This window comes from Schistocerca cancellata, chromosome 3 (genome assembly GCF_023864275.1).
Source record: "Schistocerca cancellata isolate TAMUIC-IGC-003103 chromosome 3, iqSchCanc2.1, whole genome shotgun sequence".
Taxonomy (NCBI): domain Eukaryota; kingdom Metazoa; phylum Arthropoda; class Insecta; order Orthoptera; family Acrididae; genus Schistocerca; species Schistocerca cancellata.
Window position 1 is genome coordinate 303758341 of NC_064628.1, and position 19957 is coordinate 303778297.

Genomic DNA, 19957 nt, shown 5'->3' on the forward strand with positions numbered 1-19957 from the left:
CAATCCTCATTTCAGTGCAAATGTTCGCCTTACGGATGAGGCTTCATTCCAACGTGATCACATTGAAAATTTTCACAATCAACATGTGTGGGCTGACGAGAACCCGCTCGCAATTGTGCAATTTTCTGTGAAAGTTTGGGTAGGCATTGTTGGTGATGTCTTGATTGGACCCCATGTTCTTCCACCTACGCTCAATGGAGCACGTTATCATGATTTCATACGGAATACTCTACCTGTGCTGCTAGAACATGTGCCTTTACGACAAAACATGTGGTTCATGCACGATGGAGCTCCTGCACATTTCAGTCGAAGTGTTCGTACGCTTCTCGACAACAGATTCGGTGACCGATGGATTGGTAGAGGAAGACCAATTCCATGGGCTCCACGCTCTCCTGACCTCAACCCTCTTTATGGGGGCGTTTGAAAACTCTTGTCTACGCAACCCCGGTACCAAATGTAGAGACTCTACGTGCTCGTATTGTGGACGGCTGTGATACAATACGCCATTGTCCAGGGCTGCATCAGCGCATCAGGGATTCCATGCGACGGAGGGTGGATGCATGTATCCTCGCTAACGGAGGACATTTTGAACATTTTCTTTAACAAAGTGTTTGAAGTCATGCTGGTACGTTCTGTTGCTGTGTGTTTCCATTCGATGATTAATGTGATTTGAAGAGAAGTAATAAAATGAGCTCTAACATGGAAAGTAAGCGTTTCCGGACACATGTCCACATAACATATTTTCTTTCTTTGTGTGTGAGGAATGTTTCCTGAAAGTTTGGCCGTACCTTTTTGTAACACCTTGTATAACAGCCCTTCCAGCTGTAAGAGGGAGATGAAGGGATCCAGCTGAATAATGCCACTGTCGGAGCATAAAAAAGCTTCATTTAAAGGATTCTGGTGGAGAAATTGGGGGAACCAGCTGCTTTAATCTTCATTTTGCCTTATTCATCAAAGTTTTTGCCATGTGAACACATTCGTCCTCTAATGTGCCGCAGCGGAGAGACAGTCACGGTGGAAGAGAGAGAGAAAAAGAAAAGAGATAATAATAGTGGGACAGAAAAGGTGGCAGTGAAAGAAAAAGAGGGGTAGATGGAGACAGCAGCAGTGGAGTCAGTGGAAATGAAAAAGAGAGCATAAGTTTAGCGGGTGGGTGGTGTGAGGGGGGGGGGGGGGGAGCGGCCTCTAGACCCTTCCTCCCAAAACTGGCGAACTTCAACATGAAAAAAATTGCTCTCTTTACCCCATCCCCCTACACCCACGTGTTAATGTCTCCGACATAGTGGTCATAACCCCAAGCAAACCATCTAAAAGGCTCAAAGGACGTGTGTGAATAGGAGACAATTGTGGTTGAAGATAAAGACAGCAGACAGTAAGCGAAAAGGAAAGAGACGGCAGCAAAATGAGAGAAAAAAATGGAACAGAGACAATGCAGTGGGACGGTGACACAGTGGAAGTGACAGAGAAGGTGACAGTGATGAGGAAGGGTTGAAGGCAGTGACAGTGGGAGAGATAGAGAAGAAAGTTCCATTGGGAGGAAAAGGGGAGAAACATAGAGGCAGTGAGAGAGATGCTGTGTATGAAGGCTTACCTACAAAGATAGATTGGATAAAAGGACTTAGAACAGCGGTCGTCACCCTGCTGCTATGCTATGAATTTTGAGTCGGAAGTAACATGGATTCATGAATGCACATTATAGAGACGGTTATCTTCAAATGTACGCATATTTGTAGCGAGAAACATGAAACTAAATTAAAGCTGCTGTTATACAATGTGATGAGTAGAAGAAAAATGACATACAAAACTTTTAGTAAACATTTTTGATCGGTCTCATATTGCATAATACATTTAAAAATCACTATAGTTACTAGTATTAATCAATTAATCGTCCGCTCACATAGACAAGACAACAAGATTTCGTTAGGCAATTACACTATCAAAACACTGGAGTCTCTAAGCGTGGCAGCAATCGGAAACAAAGAACAACTGACACGAAATGTGCCGATTGTCAACGACCAACACATGAGGAGTCACCTGGCAACTTATGGCACTGGTACGACAGATGGCCTCTTACGCCTACTAATTTATGTAGGTTACCATTAATAGTAAGATTTGTACATATGCGGCCCGAAGTGCCATCCTACAATGTCAATATTGGCGCCTGAGCATAAAGGATTCAGGACCATTGATTTAGAATGTTCTCTATTAAAAGAGCGCGGATGTATTGGCATGCCAAGTTTTTTTCCTGAGTAAACCGGTATGAGGTTTGAGGCAGCTGGTTCTCCACTTTTCCGTCAGAGTCTTTTAAAGACGAGCGTATTTGTCTTCTTTGTGTTTTGACAGCAGCGTCTTTCAGCAGGCAGAAGTATTGTCCACAATTTTTGTTGGTAGGAACTGCGATTAATTCAGAAGTTCGTAATTTTCAGCGTTTACTTTTGTAAGGGAGCTCTTTGTACTAAATTTGAACGGTCCTTCGAGCATGAATACATCAGAGGCGCCAGAGAACTGGTTCTGGCTACTGGAAGGAAGTGTCTGGCAGCCTAACACAACTAAATAGCCTGAACAAAATTGCGCAAATCAGCATGCAGAAAGGAATATTCAAACAAATTAAATTTATTGAGATGATGAAAAGCTGTTTAAATTGATTAAGAATCCTGTTTCCCGCGTTAGCTGTTTTATTGTGGTCGCTCAGAGACTGTTACAACCGGTTTCGTACCACGCAGGTACATCCTCATGTGCATTTCTGGGAAAAATATTTGTACAAAAATTTATAAGAGCCGTGCTACTCTCCTACCAAGTTAGGAGTCCTTATTACTAAAAAATTAAAATCATTGCAAGCAATTTAAAACAAAAGGCATCAGCCACTATTATAAAATTACTTACAACATCTAATGTCCCGCGTTATATAAATGATTTAGGTAACATGGAACATTAATGCGTGTTCCGAGTTACAATGACGAAAACTAACTGAGGCAACCATCATCGATAGTGAAACTTACAAAATTCATATATGGATGTCCCCCTTATTCCATGGACGAGGGAATTCAGCTGATGATATGCACAGAAGCACCAAAGAAACTGGTGTGGGCAGATATATGTAAACAGGCAGACTACAGCGCTGCGGTCGCCAAGGCATATATAAGACAACAAGTATCTGGTTTAATTGTTAGATCGGTTACTGACTGCTACAACGGCCCGTTATGAAGATTTAAGTGAGTCTGAACGTGATATTATAGGCGGTGCACGAGCGATGGGGCACAACATCTCCGAGGTAGCGATGAAGTGTGGATTTTCCAGAACGAACAGGTAAAACAGCAAATCTCCGACATCGTTTCCGGCCGGAAAAAGATCCTGCAAGAATGGGACCAACGACGACGGAAGAAAATCGTTCAACGTCGCAGAAGTGCAACCCTCACACAGATTGCTGCAGTTTTCAGTATTGGGCCATCAACAAGTGTCAGCGTGCGAACCATTCAACGAAACATCATCGATATGGGCTTTCGCAGCCGAAGGCCTACTCGTGTACCCTTGATGACTGCACGACACGAAGCTTTACGCCTCGCATAGACCCGTCAACACCGACATTGGACGTTTTACGACTGGAAACCAGTTGCCTGGTCGGACGAGTCTAAATTGTATCGAGCGGATGGACGTGTACGGGTATGGACACAAGTTCATAAATCCATGGAACCTGCGGCGTAAGCATCCCGTCTGATCACCTGCATGCCTTCATGTGCATTGTGCATGATGACGGACTTGGGAAATTCTAGCAGGACAATGCGACACCCAAGACGTCCAGAACTGCTACAGAGAGGCCCCAGGAACATTCTTCTGAGTACAAACACTTCCGCTGGCCACCTAACTCTCCAGACATGAACATTATTGTGCATATCTGGGATACCCTGCAACGTGCTGTTCAGAAGAGATCTCCACCCCTTCGTGCTCTTAACGGATTTATTTACAGCCCTGCAGGATCCATAGTGTCAGTTCCCTCCAGAACTGCTTAAGACATTATTCTAGTCCATGCCAAGCTGTTTATGGCGCTTCTGCGAGTTCACGGAGGCCCTACACGATATTAGTTAGGTATACAAGTTTCTTTGACACTTCATTATATATTCAGCAAAGCCTGGGAACCCACACTGGGACTGATTAAGAAGACACACAGAAAACCAACGTAAATCGTAATTATAAGGAAAGAGTAGTTTTATATTCACATCACAAATTATTTTGCAAAAATGCCTAAATGATGATCTTTTACAAGTATTTTATTTACTTACTTATTTTAAAAGAAGACATACAGATGTGCGTTAGTAATTCTTACCCACCATGTTTCACATATCTCAGTAATAGAAATTCTTCTATGTGATAGATGGAGATGGCAAGGAGAAAATTTTTCTGTTTATTTTTCATATTTTACTTTGCTATCTGTCCAACCAGTGACCAAAAATTTCATTTGCAGCTTCGTGCGTCCGTTTTAGTGCAAAAGAAAATCTTAATGTGGCCTAATTAATGCCCTTTTTCCTTCTAGTGTTGTAATTTAACATATCAGTGTTCCTTTTGAAATTCAGTGGATTATTTACAACAAATTTAATGAGGGAATAAATATAATGTGAGGCAGTTGGCTAGTCACAATGCCTAACTCCTTAAACAGATCTCTATAGGATGACGGTGGATGAACATCGCATTCTATTCGTTTAGCACGCGTTTCAGAAATGAAGCCTTTCTTTCTCAAAGATACGAGTAGGTTGCACCAGAACATTATTCCATATGACGTTATGAAATGAAAATACACGAAATACGTCAGCTTATTGATTTTTTTGTCCACAGTATTTGCAGTGATTGTAATTGCGAAAGCGGCTGAGTTAAAGTTTCTCAGAGGTTTTTTTTTGTTTGTTTTTATTGTCATCATTATGGATACATAAAAATTTTGAAGTTTCGACCCATTTATCGTTTCCTCAGTATGTGTTACAGTTATCACTGATGTAGAGAACTGAATATGTTATGTGTTTTTTAAAACTGAGGGTGTGATCATTCGCTGAAAACTAGTCAATAGTACTTTTAAGCACATATTTTACATTTCTTCTGTCACTCTCCTATCACCTTTCTTATACAGTCGTGTAGGAAAGGCATTTTTCAGTTATTCTATAGAAATGCTTTGTGTTAGTGATGCTTTATATATTTCAGATAAGACAGGTTTATTATATGGGAACTAATCTTTAGTAGTCTATTGAAAGCACCATCAAAATCCAATAAGTTTTTATTTTTGAGACAATGTATAGTTGGCCTGATTTCAAAAGGAAAAGCTACTGATACGTTAATATGATTGAATTCCTGAGTGTTATTTTTGTAACATATTGCTGTGATTTTTCTCTTGAACTGTTTCTTCCTATGTTTTCTAGTATATTTAGGAATATGACTGTTAAATATATTTGTTACTTGCGATTTACCATTAATAGCCCTTCCATTCACTTAAGTAGTGATCTTTTCGTGTTGTGTGGCTGGTTGTCCTGTCTTTCATTTCACTACATTTCATGGAGCCTTAAGCCGTATAATCGGAATTACTGATTTCTGACATAATACTCATGTTTCTTGATTTTTTAACAACGTTTTGCAGCAATTTTGAGTAGTTTTTGTAGTGTGCAACTGTTGTAGGATCTGCTTGTTCTTGCGAACAGATATATTTCCCTTTTCCTTTCACAAGCCACTTTAATCCCTCTAGTGATCCATACTTTCTTACATGCCTATTTAGTGCCGTTTATGATTAGCTTATGTGGAAAGCTATTTTGAAATACGATATGAATTTATAACTGTATACATACTTACTTACCTGTGTGGTTTTCTTTTTGCCTGAGCATTGTTCTTCTGTCTGGGCGCTGTAGCCAGCTATTTAAGTGCCTTTTTATAACTTGTTCACTCTGTGAGCTTACTCTTCCATCCTTAATATGCTCCACTACGATTCAGCATCACTTTTAGCGTATATACAGGGTGAGTCACCTAACATTACCGCTGGATATATTTCGTAAACCACATCAAATACTGACGAATCGATTCCACAGACCGAACGTGAGGAGAGGGGCTAGTGTAATTGGTTAATACAAACCATAAAAAAATGCACGGAAGTATGTTTTTTAACACAAACCTACGTTTTTTTAAATGGAACCCCGTTAGTTTTGTTAGCACATCTGAACATATAAACAAATACGTAATCAGTGCCGTTTGTTGCATTGTAAAATGTTAACAACATCCGGAGATATTGTAACCTAAAGTTGGCGCTTGAGTGCCACTCCTCCGCTGTTCGATCGTGTGTATCGGAGAGCACCGAATTACGTAGGGATCCAAAGGGAACGGTGATGGACCTTAGGTACAGAAGAGACTGGAACAGCACATTACGTCCACATGCTAACATCTTTTTATTGGTCTTTTTCACTGTTGCACATGTACATTACCATGAGGGGTGAGGTACACGCACACACGTGGTTTCCGCTTTCAATTACGGAGTGGAATAGAGTGTTTCCCGACATGTCAGGCCAATAGATGTTCAATGTGGTGGCCGTCATTTCCTGCACACAATTGCAATCTCTGGCTTAATGAATGTCGTACACGCCGCAGTACATCTGGTGTAATGTCTCCGCAGGCTGCCACAATACTTTGTTTCATATCCTCTGGGGTTGTAGGCACATCACGGTACACATTCTCCTTTTACGTACTGCACAGAAAGAAGTCCAGAGGTGTAAGATCAGGAGGACGGGCTGGCCAATTTATGCGTCCTCCACGTCCTATGAAACGCCCGTCGAACATCCTGTCAAGGGTCAGCCTAGTGTTAATTGCGGAATGTGCAGGTGCACCATCATGCTGATACCACATACGTCGACGCGTTCCCAGTAGGCTACACTCTATTCCACTTCGTAATTGAAAACGGAAACCACGTGTGTACGTTTACTTCACCCCTCATGGTAATGTACATGTGCGTCAGTGAAAAAGACCAATAAAAAGGTGTCAGCATGTGGACGTAATGTGCTGTTCCAGTCTCTTCTGTACCTAAGGTCCACCACGGTTCCCTTTGGATCCCTACGTAATTCGGTGCTCTCCGATACACACGATCGAACAGCGGAGGAATGGTACTCAAGCGTCAGCTTTAGGTTACAATATCTCCGGATGTAGTTAACATTTTACAATGCAACAAAAGGCACTGATTACGTATTTGTTTATATGTTCAGATGTGCTAACAAAACTAACGGGGTTCCGTTTAAAAAAACGTAGGTTTGTGTTAAAAAACATACTTCCGTGCATTTTTTTATGGTCTGTATTAACCAATTACACTAGCCCCTCCCCTCACGTTCGGTCTGTGGACTCGATTCGTCAGTATTTGATGTGGTTTACGAAATATATCCAGCGGTAACGTTAGGTGGCTCACCCTGTATAAGTATGGTTCAAAACAGTGAGGAAATAAAGAAGGACAAGACGACAAAATGAAAGTTAAAAAAAGGAAAGACAAATACAAAATGTAATATGTAGAGTGTACTACCAAAACGGCGTTATATTTATCATCGATTTATGTTGTCAAATCTGGAATACAAATTCACATTTCAGTCGTACGTAGACACAAAGATCGTCCTGATTGGAAATCATATGACACATCGTCGAAATGGTATTGCTACTGAAAAATGAAGCTGAGCATATGTTTACCACAGCAGGTAAAATATGATCTGATCCATGAAACAGTATCGAAATGTCAACTCTCGTTACATTAAAACAAACTGACGGCTTAAGGGAAGATTCTAGTTCAAATTGTCGAAAATTAGAATTTTATTGCATTTTTTTGAAAGGTACATGTGTCTTTTATGAGGGACGAAAAGGTTTTTTTAATCCATGCGTTACAAAAGCTCCTGCAGCCCATTGTTCGAAGTAGCGTCACGGTCGCCGTGGGACGCTCTCAGCCATAAACGCCCGGTTCAGGTAGAAAACTTATAGTGCTATGAAGCACGCTCACAAAATGATTTATATTGCAGTAGACACGAAAACATATGTGCCGGCTGTCGAACGCAGCATACCCACCTCAGCCACATTGGCTTTTCTGGCCAGGAATAACGAGAAAATTGTTCTCCAGGAAAAACTAGAGTTAGAGGAAGGTTTAATATACGGTCCTGGAATTGCAGACTAAACGTAAGTAACGCTATCAACTTTTTTTTGTCAAATTTTGGTCACAAGTGGTGAAAACGTAATTTTACGTGCGCCCCATTGGATTAGCCATATTGAACTTTGGAAATCTAACTTCACGTAGTGTTCAACGATATCAAAAAATATGTAATAAGATGTAGTGTTTATGCAAATTGAATTAATAATACAAATAAAATTTTTCCCTAAACTTTATATGTGCGGAGGTTCGAGTCCTCCCTCGGGCATGGGTGTGTGTGTTTGTCCTTAGGATAATTTAGGTTAAGTAGTGTGTAAACTTAGGGAGTGATGACCTTAGCAGTTAAGTCCCAATAGATTTAACACACATTTGAACATTTTTTTTTAAACTGGCTTTTCTAGAGAAACGAGTTTTCGTAACTGCGTGCAGCACAAAATAAAAACGATTCAGTCTGTTAATTTCTATCTTTTGTATTTATATTTTTTTGTAAAGCCATAAAGAACGAAGCAAACACCGAAAAATCTAACAAACATTTCGAGTTAGCACCATATTATTAAATTTAAGGTTATTTTATTGTGGTTAGGTGTACGTTCCCGCAAGTTTAATGTAGTACCGACTGATGTTATTCATTTTTGGTTTCAGATAACTCCTGAGGGGTTACACTGCACGTCGTCTGCGTACTTCAGACTCGCAGGCCCTTGATCAAACCATAATTACGGGAGCCATTTTTTTGTATTGAAAACGTAAAACAAAGTTGAAAGTACCGGTGTGATGAGTCACAATTCCCAAACAGATCTTCTGATGTCTTTTCACGGTCTCAAAAAACATTCCAAATATTGCCTATTTTTTGCTCAAATGAATGAGAACCTGGCCTTAAGCTCCAATGCTCCTGTTCATTACAGCAAATATTACATCCGTGCAGTGAGAGTCGTGCACTGCGTACAAAGCTGGCTTTAGTGCGCGGCTGGCGCCCTAGTCTGCGCTGCGGAAGCGGATCCTGACGAAGCGTGAGGCCGCCCTCCAGAGCGCCATGACGCGGGCGTCCAGGAAGCCGTCGGGCGGAGTGGCGCAGCCGGGGTGCGAAGAGGCGCACCAGGGCTCGGAGGCGGTCGCCGCGCCCTGCAGCCACGCAGACACGTACTGCGCCTCCGTCTCCTTCCTGTAACACAACGAGGGCCCCGGCTTAGCTGCTGCGCCCGGTAAGGCTAATACACTACTGGACATTAAAATTGCTACACCAACAAGAAATGCGGATGATAAACGGATATTCATTGGACAAATATATTATACTAGAACTAACATGTGATTACATATTCACGCAATTTGGGTGCATAGATCCTGAGAAATCAGTACCCAGAACAACCACCTCTGGCCGTAATAACGGTCTTCATACGCCTGGGCATTGATTCAAACAGAGTTTGGATGGCGTGTACAGGTACAGCTGCCCACACAGCTTCAACACGATACCACAGTTCATCAAGAGTAGTGACTGGCGTATTGTGACGAGGCAGTTGCTCGGCCACCATTGACCAGACGTGTTCAGTTGGTGAGAGATCTGGAGAATGTGCTGGCCAGGGCAGCAGTCGAACATTTTCTGTATCCAGAAAGGCCCGTACAGGACCTGCAACATGCTGTCGTGGATTGTCCTGCTGAAATGCAGGGTTTCGAAGGGATCGAATGAAGGGTAGAGCCAAGGGTCGTAACACATCTGAAATGTAACATCCACTGTTCAAAGTGCCGTCAATGCGAACAAGAGGTGACCGAGACGTGTAACCAATGGCACCTCATACTATCACGCCGGGTGATACGCCAGTATGGCGGTGACGAATGCACGCATCGAATGTGTGTTCACCGCGATGTCGCCAAACACGGATGCGACCATCATGATGCTGTAAACAGACCCTGGATTCATCCGAAAAAATGACGTTTTGCCATTCGTGCACCCAGGTTCGTCGTTGAGTACACCATCGCAGGCGCTCCTGTCTGTCATGCAGCGTCAAGGATAACCGGAGCCATGGTCACCGAGCGGATACTCCATGCTTCTGCAAACGTCGTCGAACTGTTCGTGCAGATTGTTGTTGTCTTGCAAACGTCGCCATCTATTGGCTCAGGGATCGAGAGGTGGCTGCACGATCCGTTACATCCATGCGGATAAGATGCCTGTCATCTCGACTGCTAGTGATACGAGGCCGTTGGGATCCAGCACGGCGTTCCTTATTGCCCTCCTGTACCTGCCGAGTCCATATTCTGCTAACAGTCATTGGATCTCGACCAATGCGAGCAACAATGTCGCGATACGATAAACCGCAAACGCGATAGGCAATAATCCGACCTTTATCAACGTCGGAAACGCGATGGTATGCATTTCTCCTCCTTACACGAGGCATCACAACAACGTTTCACCAGGCAACGCCGGTCAGCTGCTGTTTGTGTATGAGAAATCGGTTGGAAACTTTCCTCATGTCATCACGTTGTAGGTGTCGCCACCGGCGCCAGACTTGTGTGAATGCTATGGAAAGCTACTCATTTGCATATCACATCATCTTCTTTCTGCCGGTCACATTTCGCGTCTGTAGCACGTCATCTTCGTGGTGCAGCAATTTTAATGGCCAGTAGTGTATGATTCCCGGTATCAGTTTTCAACAGTCGGGGCAAACGAAACCGTCCCTACTTGCAGGCTGGCAATAAATTTATCAAGATATTAGGAGGTGGACAGAGGTTACAACAAACAGTGAAATATTCATATATTAAAAGAAACTTTGGTAGCGCGGAGACCAGCTTTATCAAAAGTAAGGTTGCAGCGAAGAATACACTGCAGACAACCGATACCACAACACTGACATTTAAACGGAAATGGGCGTGGTTAATAAATAACTAAATAAGTTGCGGTCAAGGAGTGGCGAAGTACAGGAGCTGAACAAAAATATGGAAACACCACGAAAACGCATGCTTGAATATACACTGAAGTGGCAAAGAAGCTGGTAAAGGCATGCGTATTCAGATACAGAGGTATGTAACGCCAATATAACATAACAGTCTGACGCACTTGTTAGATCGATTACTGCTGCTACAATGACAGGTTATCAAGATGTAAGAGAGTCTGAAGGGGGTGTTATAGTCGGCGCGCAAGCTATGAGACACAGCATCAAAAAATGGTTCAAATGGCTCTGAGCACTATGGGACGCAACTGCTGAGGTCATTAGTCCCCTAGAACTTAGAACTAGTTAAACCTAACGAACCTAAGGACATCACAAACATCCATGCCCGAGGCAGGATTCGAACCTGCGACCGCAGCGGTCTTGCGGTTCCAGACTGCAGCGCCTTTAACCGCACGGCCACTTCGGCCGGCGACACAGCATCTCCGAGGTGGCGATGAACTCGTGATTTTCCCGTACGACCATTTCACGAGTGTACAGTGAATATCAGCAATCAGGAAAAACATCAAATCTCCAACATCGCTGCTCGCAGAAAAAGATCCTGCAAGAACGGGACCTATGACGCCTGAAGACAATCGTTTACCGTGACAGAGGTGAAACTCTTCCGCATATTGCAGCACATTTCAATGCTGGGCTGTCAACAAGTGTAAGCGTGCGAACCATTCAACGAATCATCATCGATATGGGCTCTTGGAGCCGTAGGCCCATTCGTGTACACTAGATGACTGCACGACACAAAGCTTTACGTCTCTTCTGGGCCCGTCAGTACTGATACTGGACTGTTGATGAGTGAAAACATGTTGCCTGGTCGGACGAGTCTCTTTTCAAATTGTATCGAGCGAATGACATATACGGGTATGGAGAAACCTCATGAATCCATGGCACCTGCATGTCAGCAGGGGACTGTTCAAGCTGGGGGACGCTCTGTAAAGGTGTGGGATGTGTACAGTTGGAGTGATATGGGGCCCCTGTTACGCCTAGATACGACACGTACTTAAGCATCCAGTGTGATCACCTGCGTCTATTCATGTGCTTTGTGCATGCCGACGGACGGTGCCAAATCCAGCAGGACAACGCGACATCCCACACGTCTAGAATTGTTACAGAGTGGCTCCAGGATCACTCTTCTGAGTTAAAAAACTTCCACTGGCCGCCAGACTCCCTAGACGTGAACATTATTGAGCATATCTGGGATGCCTTGTAGCGTGCTGTTCGGAAGAGATCTCCACGCTCATCATACTCTTAGGGTTTATGGATAGCCCTGCAGGATTCATGGTGTCAGTCCTTGTAGCATACCTTCAGACATTAGTTGAGTTCATCCCACGCCGTGTTGCGGCGCTTCTGCGAGCCCGCGGGGGCCCTGCACGATACTAGGCACGTGTACCAGTTTCTTTGGCTCTTCAGTGTAAATGGAGCTTTCGCTGCAGTATGTAAACACGAACGGTACTTGTGCAGTGTCCTCAATTTGCTGAAAGTGCTAGTTGAGGCCATAACGGTGTGCTGAGTCGTTGTGAGTGCATTACGCCGGAAATAAGCGAATTCCAGCGTGTACAATTTATTGATGGACGTATGGCGGGCGCTTTCGTAACCAAGGTAGCCGCAGTGCTGGGCGCTTCAAGACACACCGAATCGAAGATTTACACTGATCAACCAGAACATTATGACCACCGACCTATACCGGTATAAACCCGTCCAGACGATAGCAACGTCACCTGGCAACGAGTCACTGCTAATGAGAAACATACATCTGGTATCGGCCAGAGGGCTGTTCGTGTGTAGAACGGAGAAGGCGTGCGATCTGTCTGAGTTTGACCGAAGGCGGATTGTGATGACCTGGGTGCTCGGCACGAGTATTTAGGAAGCTTCACGATTTGTCCGGTAGTTGAGGAGTGCCGTGGTGAGTGTATTCAACACGTGGTGAAACCAAGATGAAACCACGTCCAGACGTCGTGGGGTTCGGCGGTCACTCGTCATTACAGTGTCGAGAGACTGACAAAACAGGATAGGCGGCGAACTGTGGCGGAACTAACATCAGATTTTAATGCTTGGCGCAGTACAAGTGTGTCTGAACACAGAGCGTACCGAACACTCCTAACGATGGGCCCCTGCAGCCGACGACCCATTGATGTGCAATGTTTACACCACGACATCGGCAACTACGATTGAAATGGGCACGCGGCCATCGGTTTATCATGTTGATGGGAGGGCGCGAATCTGTTGTCTTCCAGGGGACTAGTCTTGGACATTTGTACTCCATGATGGAAATAAGCTAGCGGCGGCTCTATTATGCTCTGTGGAACATTCACGTGGCCATCCAGGGGTTCAGTGGAGCTCGTGCAAGGCAAGTAGTGTCGTATACTGGTCGCAGACCACATACATCCCTTTGTGACGATCACGTTTCCCAAAGGCAGCGGCATTTTTCAATAAGACAATGCATCATGTCACAAGGCGAGGAGTGTGATGGAGCGGTTCGAGGAACACAGTACTACTTTCAAAGTGACGTGATGACAGTCTCACTCGCCAGATACGAAAACATCTGGGATGTGATTGAACTTAGCGTAAGGGCTAATCGCCCTCCTCCCCGTAGTTTACGAGAGTTAGTTGACTTGTGTGTGTGGATGTGGTGCCAATTTCCTCCAGCGACCTACCAAGGCCTCATTGTATCCATGCCGCTGTTATCCATCCCAAGGGTGGACATACCGACTATTAGGTAGCTTAGGCGGGTGGTCATAATTTTCTGACTGGTCACTGAATACCGTATTGAAGGAAAGTGGCAACAACATTGTCCGTAAGGTCACAACGTGGATGACAGTGTATTTGAGTGATCGTAGGGGACCGTCATTTAAGAGAATTGTGGGAGAAAAATAAATGATAGCTGCGAAAATCAGCGCAGAACTGAATAGCGCACTTGCGCACCCTGTCAGCATCAAAACAACGCAAAAGTGGTTGCATAAGATGGGAATTGTAGGGCGAGATAGAGTTCCAAAACCACTCATGATGCAAATGCCCGTGACAGGAAAAAGTCGTGCCGAAATCATCAAATCTGACTGTCGAATAACGGAAGAAAGCAATTTGGGCGGATGCCTTGTTTCACGCTTTTCCCAACTTGTAGATAGTCTACGTCCCATGAGTGAAACATGGCGGGGGTTCAGTAATGATTTGCGCTGCCATATCGTAGTATTTTACGGGCCTCTACTTACTCTGCAAGATCGAATTACTGCTAAGAATTATGTGACCATTTTGGCTGATCGGGTCCATCCCATGGTACAATGTTTGTTCCCCGGTGATGATGCTGTGTTTCAAGACGGCAGAGGCCCCTATTCACACAGTTCACATCTTCAAGGATTGGTTTGTGCATGCTCGATGAGAACTGTCCCTTCTCCCTTGGTTACGACAGTCAGCACATGTCAACATTATTGAGCCTTCGTGGTCTACTTTGGAAACAAGGGTGCGTGGTCACTACCCACTTCTACCACCGTTACTTGACCTTGCCACTATTTTGCAGGTAGAATGGTACAACATTCCCTCGGAAACCATACAGGACCAGTATTTATCGCCACGAGACGACTGGAAGCGGTTTTAGGTACCAACTGCTTTCTTACACCGTTTTAGGTGTGGTAATCTGTTGTTACGGTGCTCTCATCTTCCTATTCACTACCATTAAGTGCCATTACCGTAGAAGCAAAATTTTACCCCTGCACTACAGACACTGTTGGGAAAAAAGCTTTTGATATAAAGAGGGGTAGTTGCGATGTTTTCTCCCCTCATAGCGATGTCGAAGGTTTCTTGATACATCCAGGACGAAGCTACAACTTCCATCTAGAAACAGCAACTCTTGTCGCGTTAAAATTATGGTTCTTTACTGCAGGCATCATTACACATCTCTGCCCACAAGCCTGACCGCCTTCCGTGCTGCACTCTCAGAACGACCACTGGTGCACCACTGTGCAGTTCGCTCTGATGTCCTGTTTTATCTTTTCGACGCCTTCCCCTATACAGCATTATCATTTTTGACTACGAACGTTGGGATGCGTCTCAGTGCACCACTATGACACTGTTTTCACCTATGGATGCTGTTTTAATGCATCGAAACCGGTCTTAACAATTGTAAGAGTTCCATGATTAAGGAATTTGTTGCTAGCGCATTCGAGCAGATGTTATTTCGATGGATTGCTCACGCGCTACCTGCGATACGTAAGCTAGAAGAGAATTTGAGGCCAAAGAGCAGTGTTGACTGCAGTAGGAACTGTGTAGCAGTAGGAGTAAGTAGTTGCTATCAGTCGTGTGTATGAAGTTGGCTGGGCCGATGGTGGGGAGTGATGGCGGAGCCTGGGCGATATAATACAAGGTAAAAGCAGCCTCGCGCATATGTGGTATTGTTATTTCAAGTTCCATGTAAATGTTTAAAAAATCTCTTATTAATAATCTTTTTTATAAAAATTAACTTTTGACTATCATTCATCTCAGTTTAAAGAATTTACTAATTTCTCCAATCCATGGTCATCCCGCTTATTATACTAAAATGTAGACTTTCACGGCCGGAAATATCATGTCCATTGTAATTATCCGGGCGGTTATGCCGTGGTCGGTTGATGAAATCACCACAGAATTGAAAATTCTTACCTCAGTGAAGTCACCGGATAACGCATATATATCTGCTCTTATAATATTTTTTTCTGGCACAGCCCAGTGCAATGCTGGCCTATAGATTTGTCATGTATAAAAGGAAACAACTGATTTTTCTTTACAATAAGCGGGATCATGTCCGGAAATCTGTGGATCATGTCCATTGTAATTATCCGGGCGGTGATGCCGTGGTCGGTTGATGAAATCATCACGTTAGTATTATCACGAAAGTGGTTTTGCAGTCAGTCCAATGTTTACAAATGCGGAGTTGGCAGATGCCCGTTTGATGTATGGATTAGCACGGGGCAATAGCCGTGGCGCGGTAAGCTTGTATTGAGACAGATTTTGCAGAACGAAGGTGTCCCGACAGGAAGACGTTCGAAGCAATTGATCGGCGTCTTAGGGAGCACGGAACATTGTAGCCTATGACTCGCGACTGGGGAAGACCTAGAACGACGAGGACACCTGCAATGGACGAGGCAATTCTTCGCGCAGTTGACGATAACCCTAATGTCAGCGTCAGAGAAGTTGCTGCCGTACAAGGTAACGTTGACCATGTCACTGTATGGAGAGTGCTACGGGAGAACCAGTTGTTTCCGTACCATGTACAGCGTGTGCAGGCACTATCAGCAGCTGATTGGCCTCCACGGGTACACTTCTGCGAATGGTTCGCCCAACAATGTGTCAATCCTCATTCCAGTGCAAATGTTCTCTTTACGGATGAGGCTTCATTCCAACGTGATCAAATTGTAAATTTTCACAATCAGCATGTGTGGGCTGACGAGAATCCGCACGCTATTGTGCAATCACGTCATCAACACGGATTTTCTGTGAACGTTTGGGCAGGCATTGTTGGTGATGTCTTGATTGAGCCCCATGTTCTTCCACCTACGCTCAATGGAGCACGTTATCATGATTTCATACGGGATTGCTGCTAGAACATGTGCCTTTACAAGTACGACACAACATATGGTTCATGCACGATGGAGCTCTTGCACATTTCAGTCGAAGTGTTCGTTCGGTTCTCACCAGCAGATTCGGTGACCGAGCGAGGTGGTGCAGTGGTTAGCACACTGGACTCGCATTCGGGAGGACGACGGTTCAATCCCGTCTCCAACCATCCTGATTTAGGTTTTCCGTGATTGCCCTACATCGTTTCAGGCAAATGCCGGGATGGTTCCTTTGAAAGGGCACGGCCGATTTCCTTCCCAATCCTTCCCTAACCCGAGCATGGGCTCCGTCTCTAATGACCTCGTTGTCGACGGGACGTTAAATACTAACCACCACCACCAGATTCGGTGACTGATGGATTGGTAGAGGCGAACCAATTCCATGACCTCCACGCTCTCTTGACCTCAACCGTCTTGACTTTCATTTAGGGGGCCATTTGAAATCTCATGTCTACGCAACCCCGGTACCAAATGTAGAGACTCTTCGTGCTCGTATTGTGGACGGCTGTGATACAATACGCCATTCTCCAGGGCTGCATCAGCGCATCAGGGATTCCATGCGACGGAGGGTGGATGCATGTATCCTCGCTAACGGACTACATTTTGAACATTTCCTGTAACAAATTGTTTGAAGTCACGCTGGTACGTTCTGTTGCTGTGTGTTTCCATTCGATGATTAATGTGATTTGAAGAAAAGTAATAAAATGAGCTCCAACATGGAAAGTAAGCGTATCCGGACACGTGTCCACATAACATATTTTCTTTCCTTGTGTGTGAGGAATGTTTCCTGAAAGTTTGACCGTACCTTTTTGTAACACCCTGTACATTATACACATTTATTTGATTATTAATCGATGTTTTACTTCAAAAAAGGAAAGAAAGGTATTCCCACTATCACATTACTATCAGCTACACTAAAATAAAAATCGAGTGGAATAAAATTCACGACCAAGATTCGAACATGGACCAGTGGTTTGGTACAGTGATGTCTTGACTGCATTTATTAAAATTATTTTGCTGGGAATTACTCTACCGAATTTCGTTTTTGTCTTAACGTAGTTTTCCTGTATTTTTAATTTTGTTTTTGAGTAGGATGCAGGTTAAACAAAATATCTTTATTCATAGAAGTATAAATACCACATAAAGGCCGCCTTTCCGGAGGAACTGAATTTAGACACTACACGTACAAGGTGTTCAAACGTCTTTATAGTAAGGTTTGGGATGAAAAGAAAAGGAAAAAACCTGAAAAGAAGCTAAGAGGTTTGACGCCATAGACAGAAAAGGAAGAGAGGTAAGAGGCATGGTATGACTTGCAGACATCCTCCTGCTTGGCAGATGGGGCAGGGGGGCGTGGTCGGCAGGGGTCAACATGCTATGCCCAACCACGATGTCCCCGGCACCACTTCCGGTCAGGAACGCACGAAAGGAAGGTGGAAGCCAAGGAGGAAGGGACAGCATAGTTGGTGGGGGGGGGGGTGGGGGTGGGGGGGGGGAATGGTTGGCTTGTTCTGGTATAGTGCATAAAAGAAAGGGATGCGTGTCCATGCGCCTACCTCGCTTTGGGGTACGTTATAGAAATGTAGCAAGCGGAGTGTCAAATTTCAACCTGGGGAGGGGGGGGGGGATAGTGTCGTCACAGTGTGGCGCCATCCAGCTGAGCGGGGGTGTGACGTTAAGATCGACCGAAGATACTCGATTTCATTGTGAGTAGTTTGTAAGTACTGCCAGAAGTAAATGAGTAATTTATGGCTATCAGTTTACAGGTAACTGAGTGTTCGTCCCTTGACCCATACAATCGCATGATTTTTGGTGGCGGGGAAATGAGTATCCTCTGGATAGATAATACTAAATGGGTGAATCGGGTTCTGCGGAACACGCAGGTAGCGGGCAACGAATTCTCGACACTTTCCAAATGTCACTTGTTGCAGCATAAGTCAGGTGGTGGACATGGTCCACAAGGTGGAAAATTGCACAAAACGGAGTGTCCTACTGTCCTGTAGGACAGCTTGATTTGTGGCAAATTTTGAACATGCAACACGGTACCGTGTTCCCCGGACGCTGGAGGAAAGCAAACGCCGGTGGATATGACGACAAGTCGTGGGCCATCACGTCGATGGATGTTTCAGTTCGATGTTGTTGCCGTATATCCAACAGAGTAGTGTGGTGTAGAAATCCTTGTATCAACGAAAGCGCGTGCTTGCTAAATGAGTGTGACCATAACAGAAGTCGACGGTGAAATCAGAAACGTGCACTGGATGGTGCATGATGTGACCTACTGGCGCTGGTGGAGATACAGTCGTGAGCATAAGTACATCCAGCAAACGTCGCGAAAGGCAGGCGCCTCTGTTCCACTGCTTGAACATGGTGTGGTAGTGGTCTTAAAAAGACACTGACGATTTCGGCGTGACAAGTGACGTACTTGGCGCGTCAGGTGTAGATCTCGGTGACGAGTCGTTGTTTCCCATCAGAGACGATACAATGCATGGTGGGGTGTTCCTGTGCCGCCGAATCTAGATGTATGGATCTCAGCAGTCTCTCCCTCCCCCCCCCACCCCCCTCTGCAGTCTACTGCGTGTCAGTCTTAGCTTCACGATTTGTGTCTTAATCCATCTGCGTTCCTCTCTGGATGGGCGGCTGGGCGTCCAAGAAGCGGAGACTGGCGTAGAAATAGTCGGTAGTGTGTCGGTGCCACGCACCTGTTTCCTTCCTTTACTGAATCAAGGTTTTGCACATTCCAGCCGCCAAGTCAAGGTTGTGAAGTGCTGTGGAAAGCGGCGTTCAAAGATGACCCTCGTCTCTGTAACATGTTGAAGACATTCGGGATCGTGGGTGTGAGAGGTGTTTAACTCTCACTGAGCACGATTGCTCCAGACCACTTGTTGCAGGAGGAAAATGTTGCGGATGTAGGCACAGTTGTCTGAAAAGGCCAGGGGCCGAAGTTCTGCACCTCAGAGAGCACATGTGGGAGGCCGAGAGACCTAAATCCTACCAAGGCGGCCGCGGAGTGGCAAGTATGTCCAGATGCGTCGCAGTGCCGAACTTCCAACGTATCGCGGAGCAACAGATCACAGACAACAAGGCAAGTTCCTTGACAGGTGTTTAACGGGGCATTTGATCCTCAGGATGCAGGACACAATTAAACTCCTCCCCAAGCAAGTAATAGTCACAGCGCACAAGAAATAAAAAGAAATAAAGGGGGAATTTCTACTGACAAGGGAACCTCCCCATCGCACCCCCATCAGTTATAAGTTGGCACAGTGGATAGGCCTTGAAAAACTGAAGACAAATCAATCGAGAAAACAACAAGAACT

At 44.7% G+C, this 19957-nt stretch overlaps 1 protein-coding gene across 1 annotated transcript in view; it reads right to left on the minus strand.

Moving 5' to 3' along the window:
• Nucleotides 1–7540: 7540 nt before the first annotated feature.
• The window catches only part of LOC126176283 (uncharacterized), a 789292-nt gene continuing 776875 nt past the window's right edge, over nucleotides 7541–19957 (minus strand). The window contains exon 5 of the mRNA XM_049923433.1: nucleotides 7541–9293. Coding sequence (XP_049779390.1) covers nucleotides 9107–9293 — 187 coding nt within the window. The 3' untranslated portion in view covers nucleotides 7541–9106. The remainder of the gene's footprint in view (nucleotides 9294–19957) is intronic.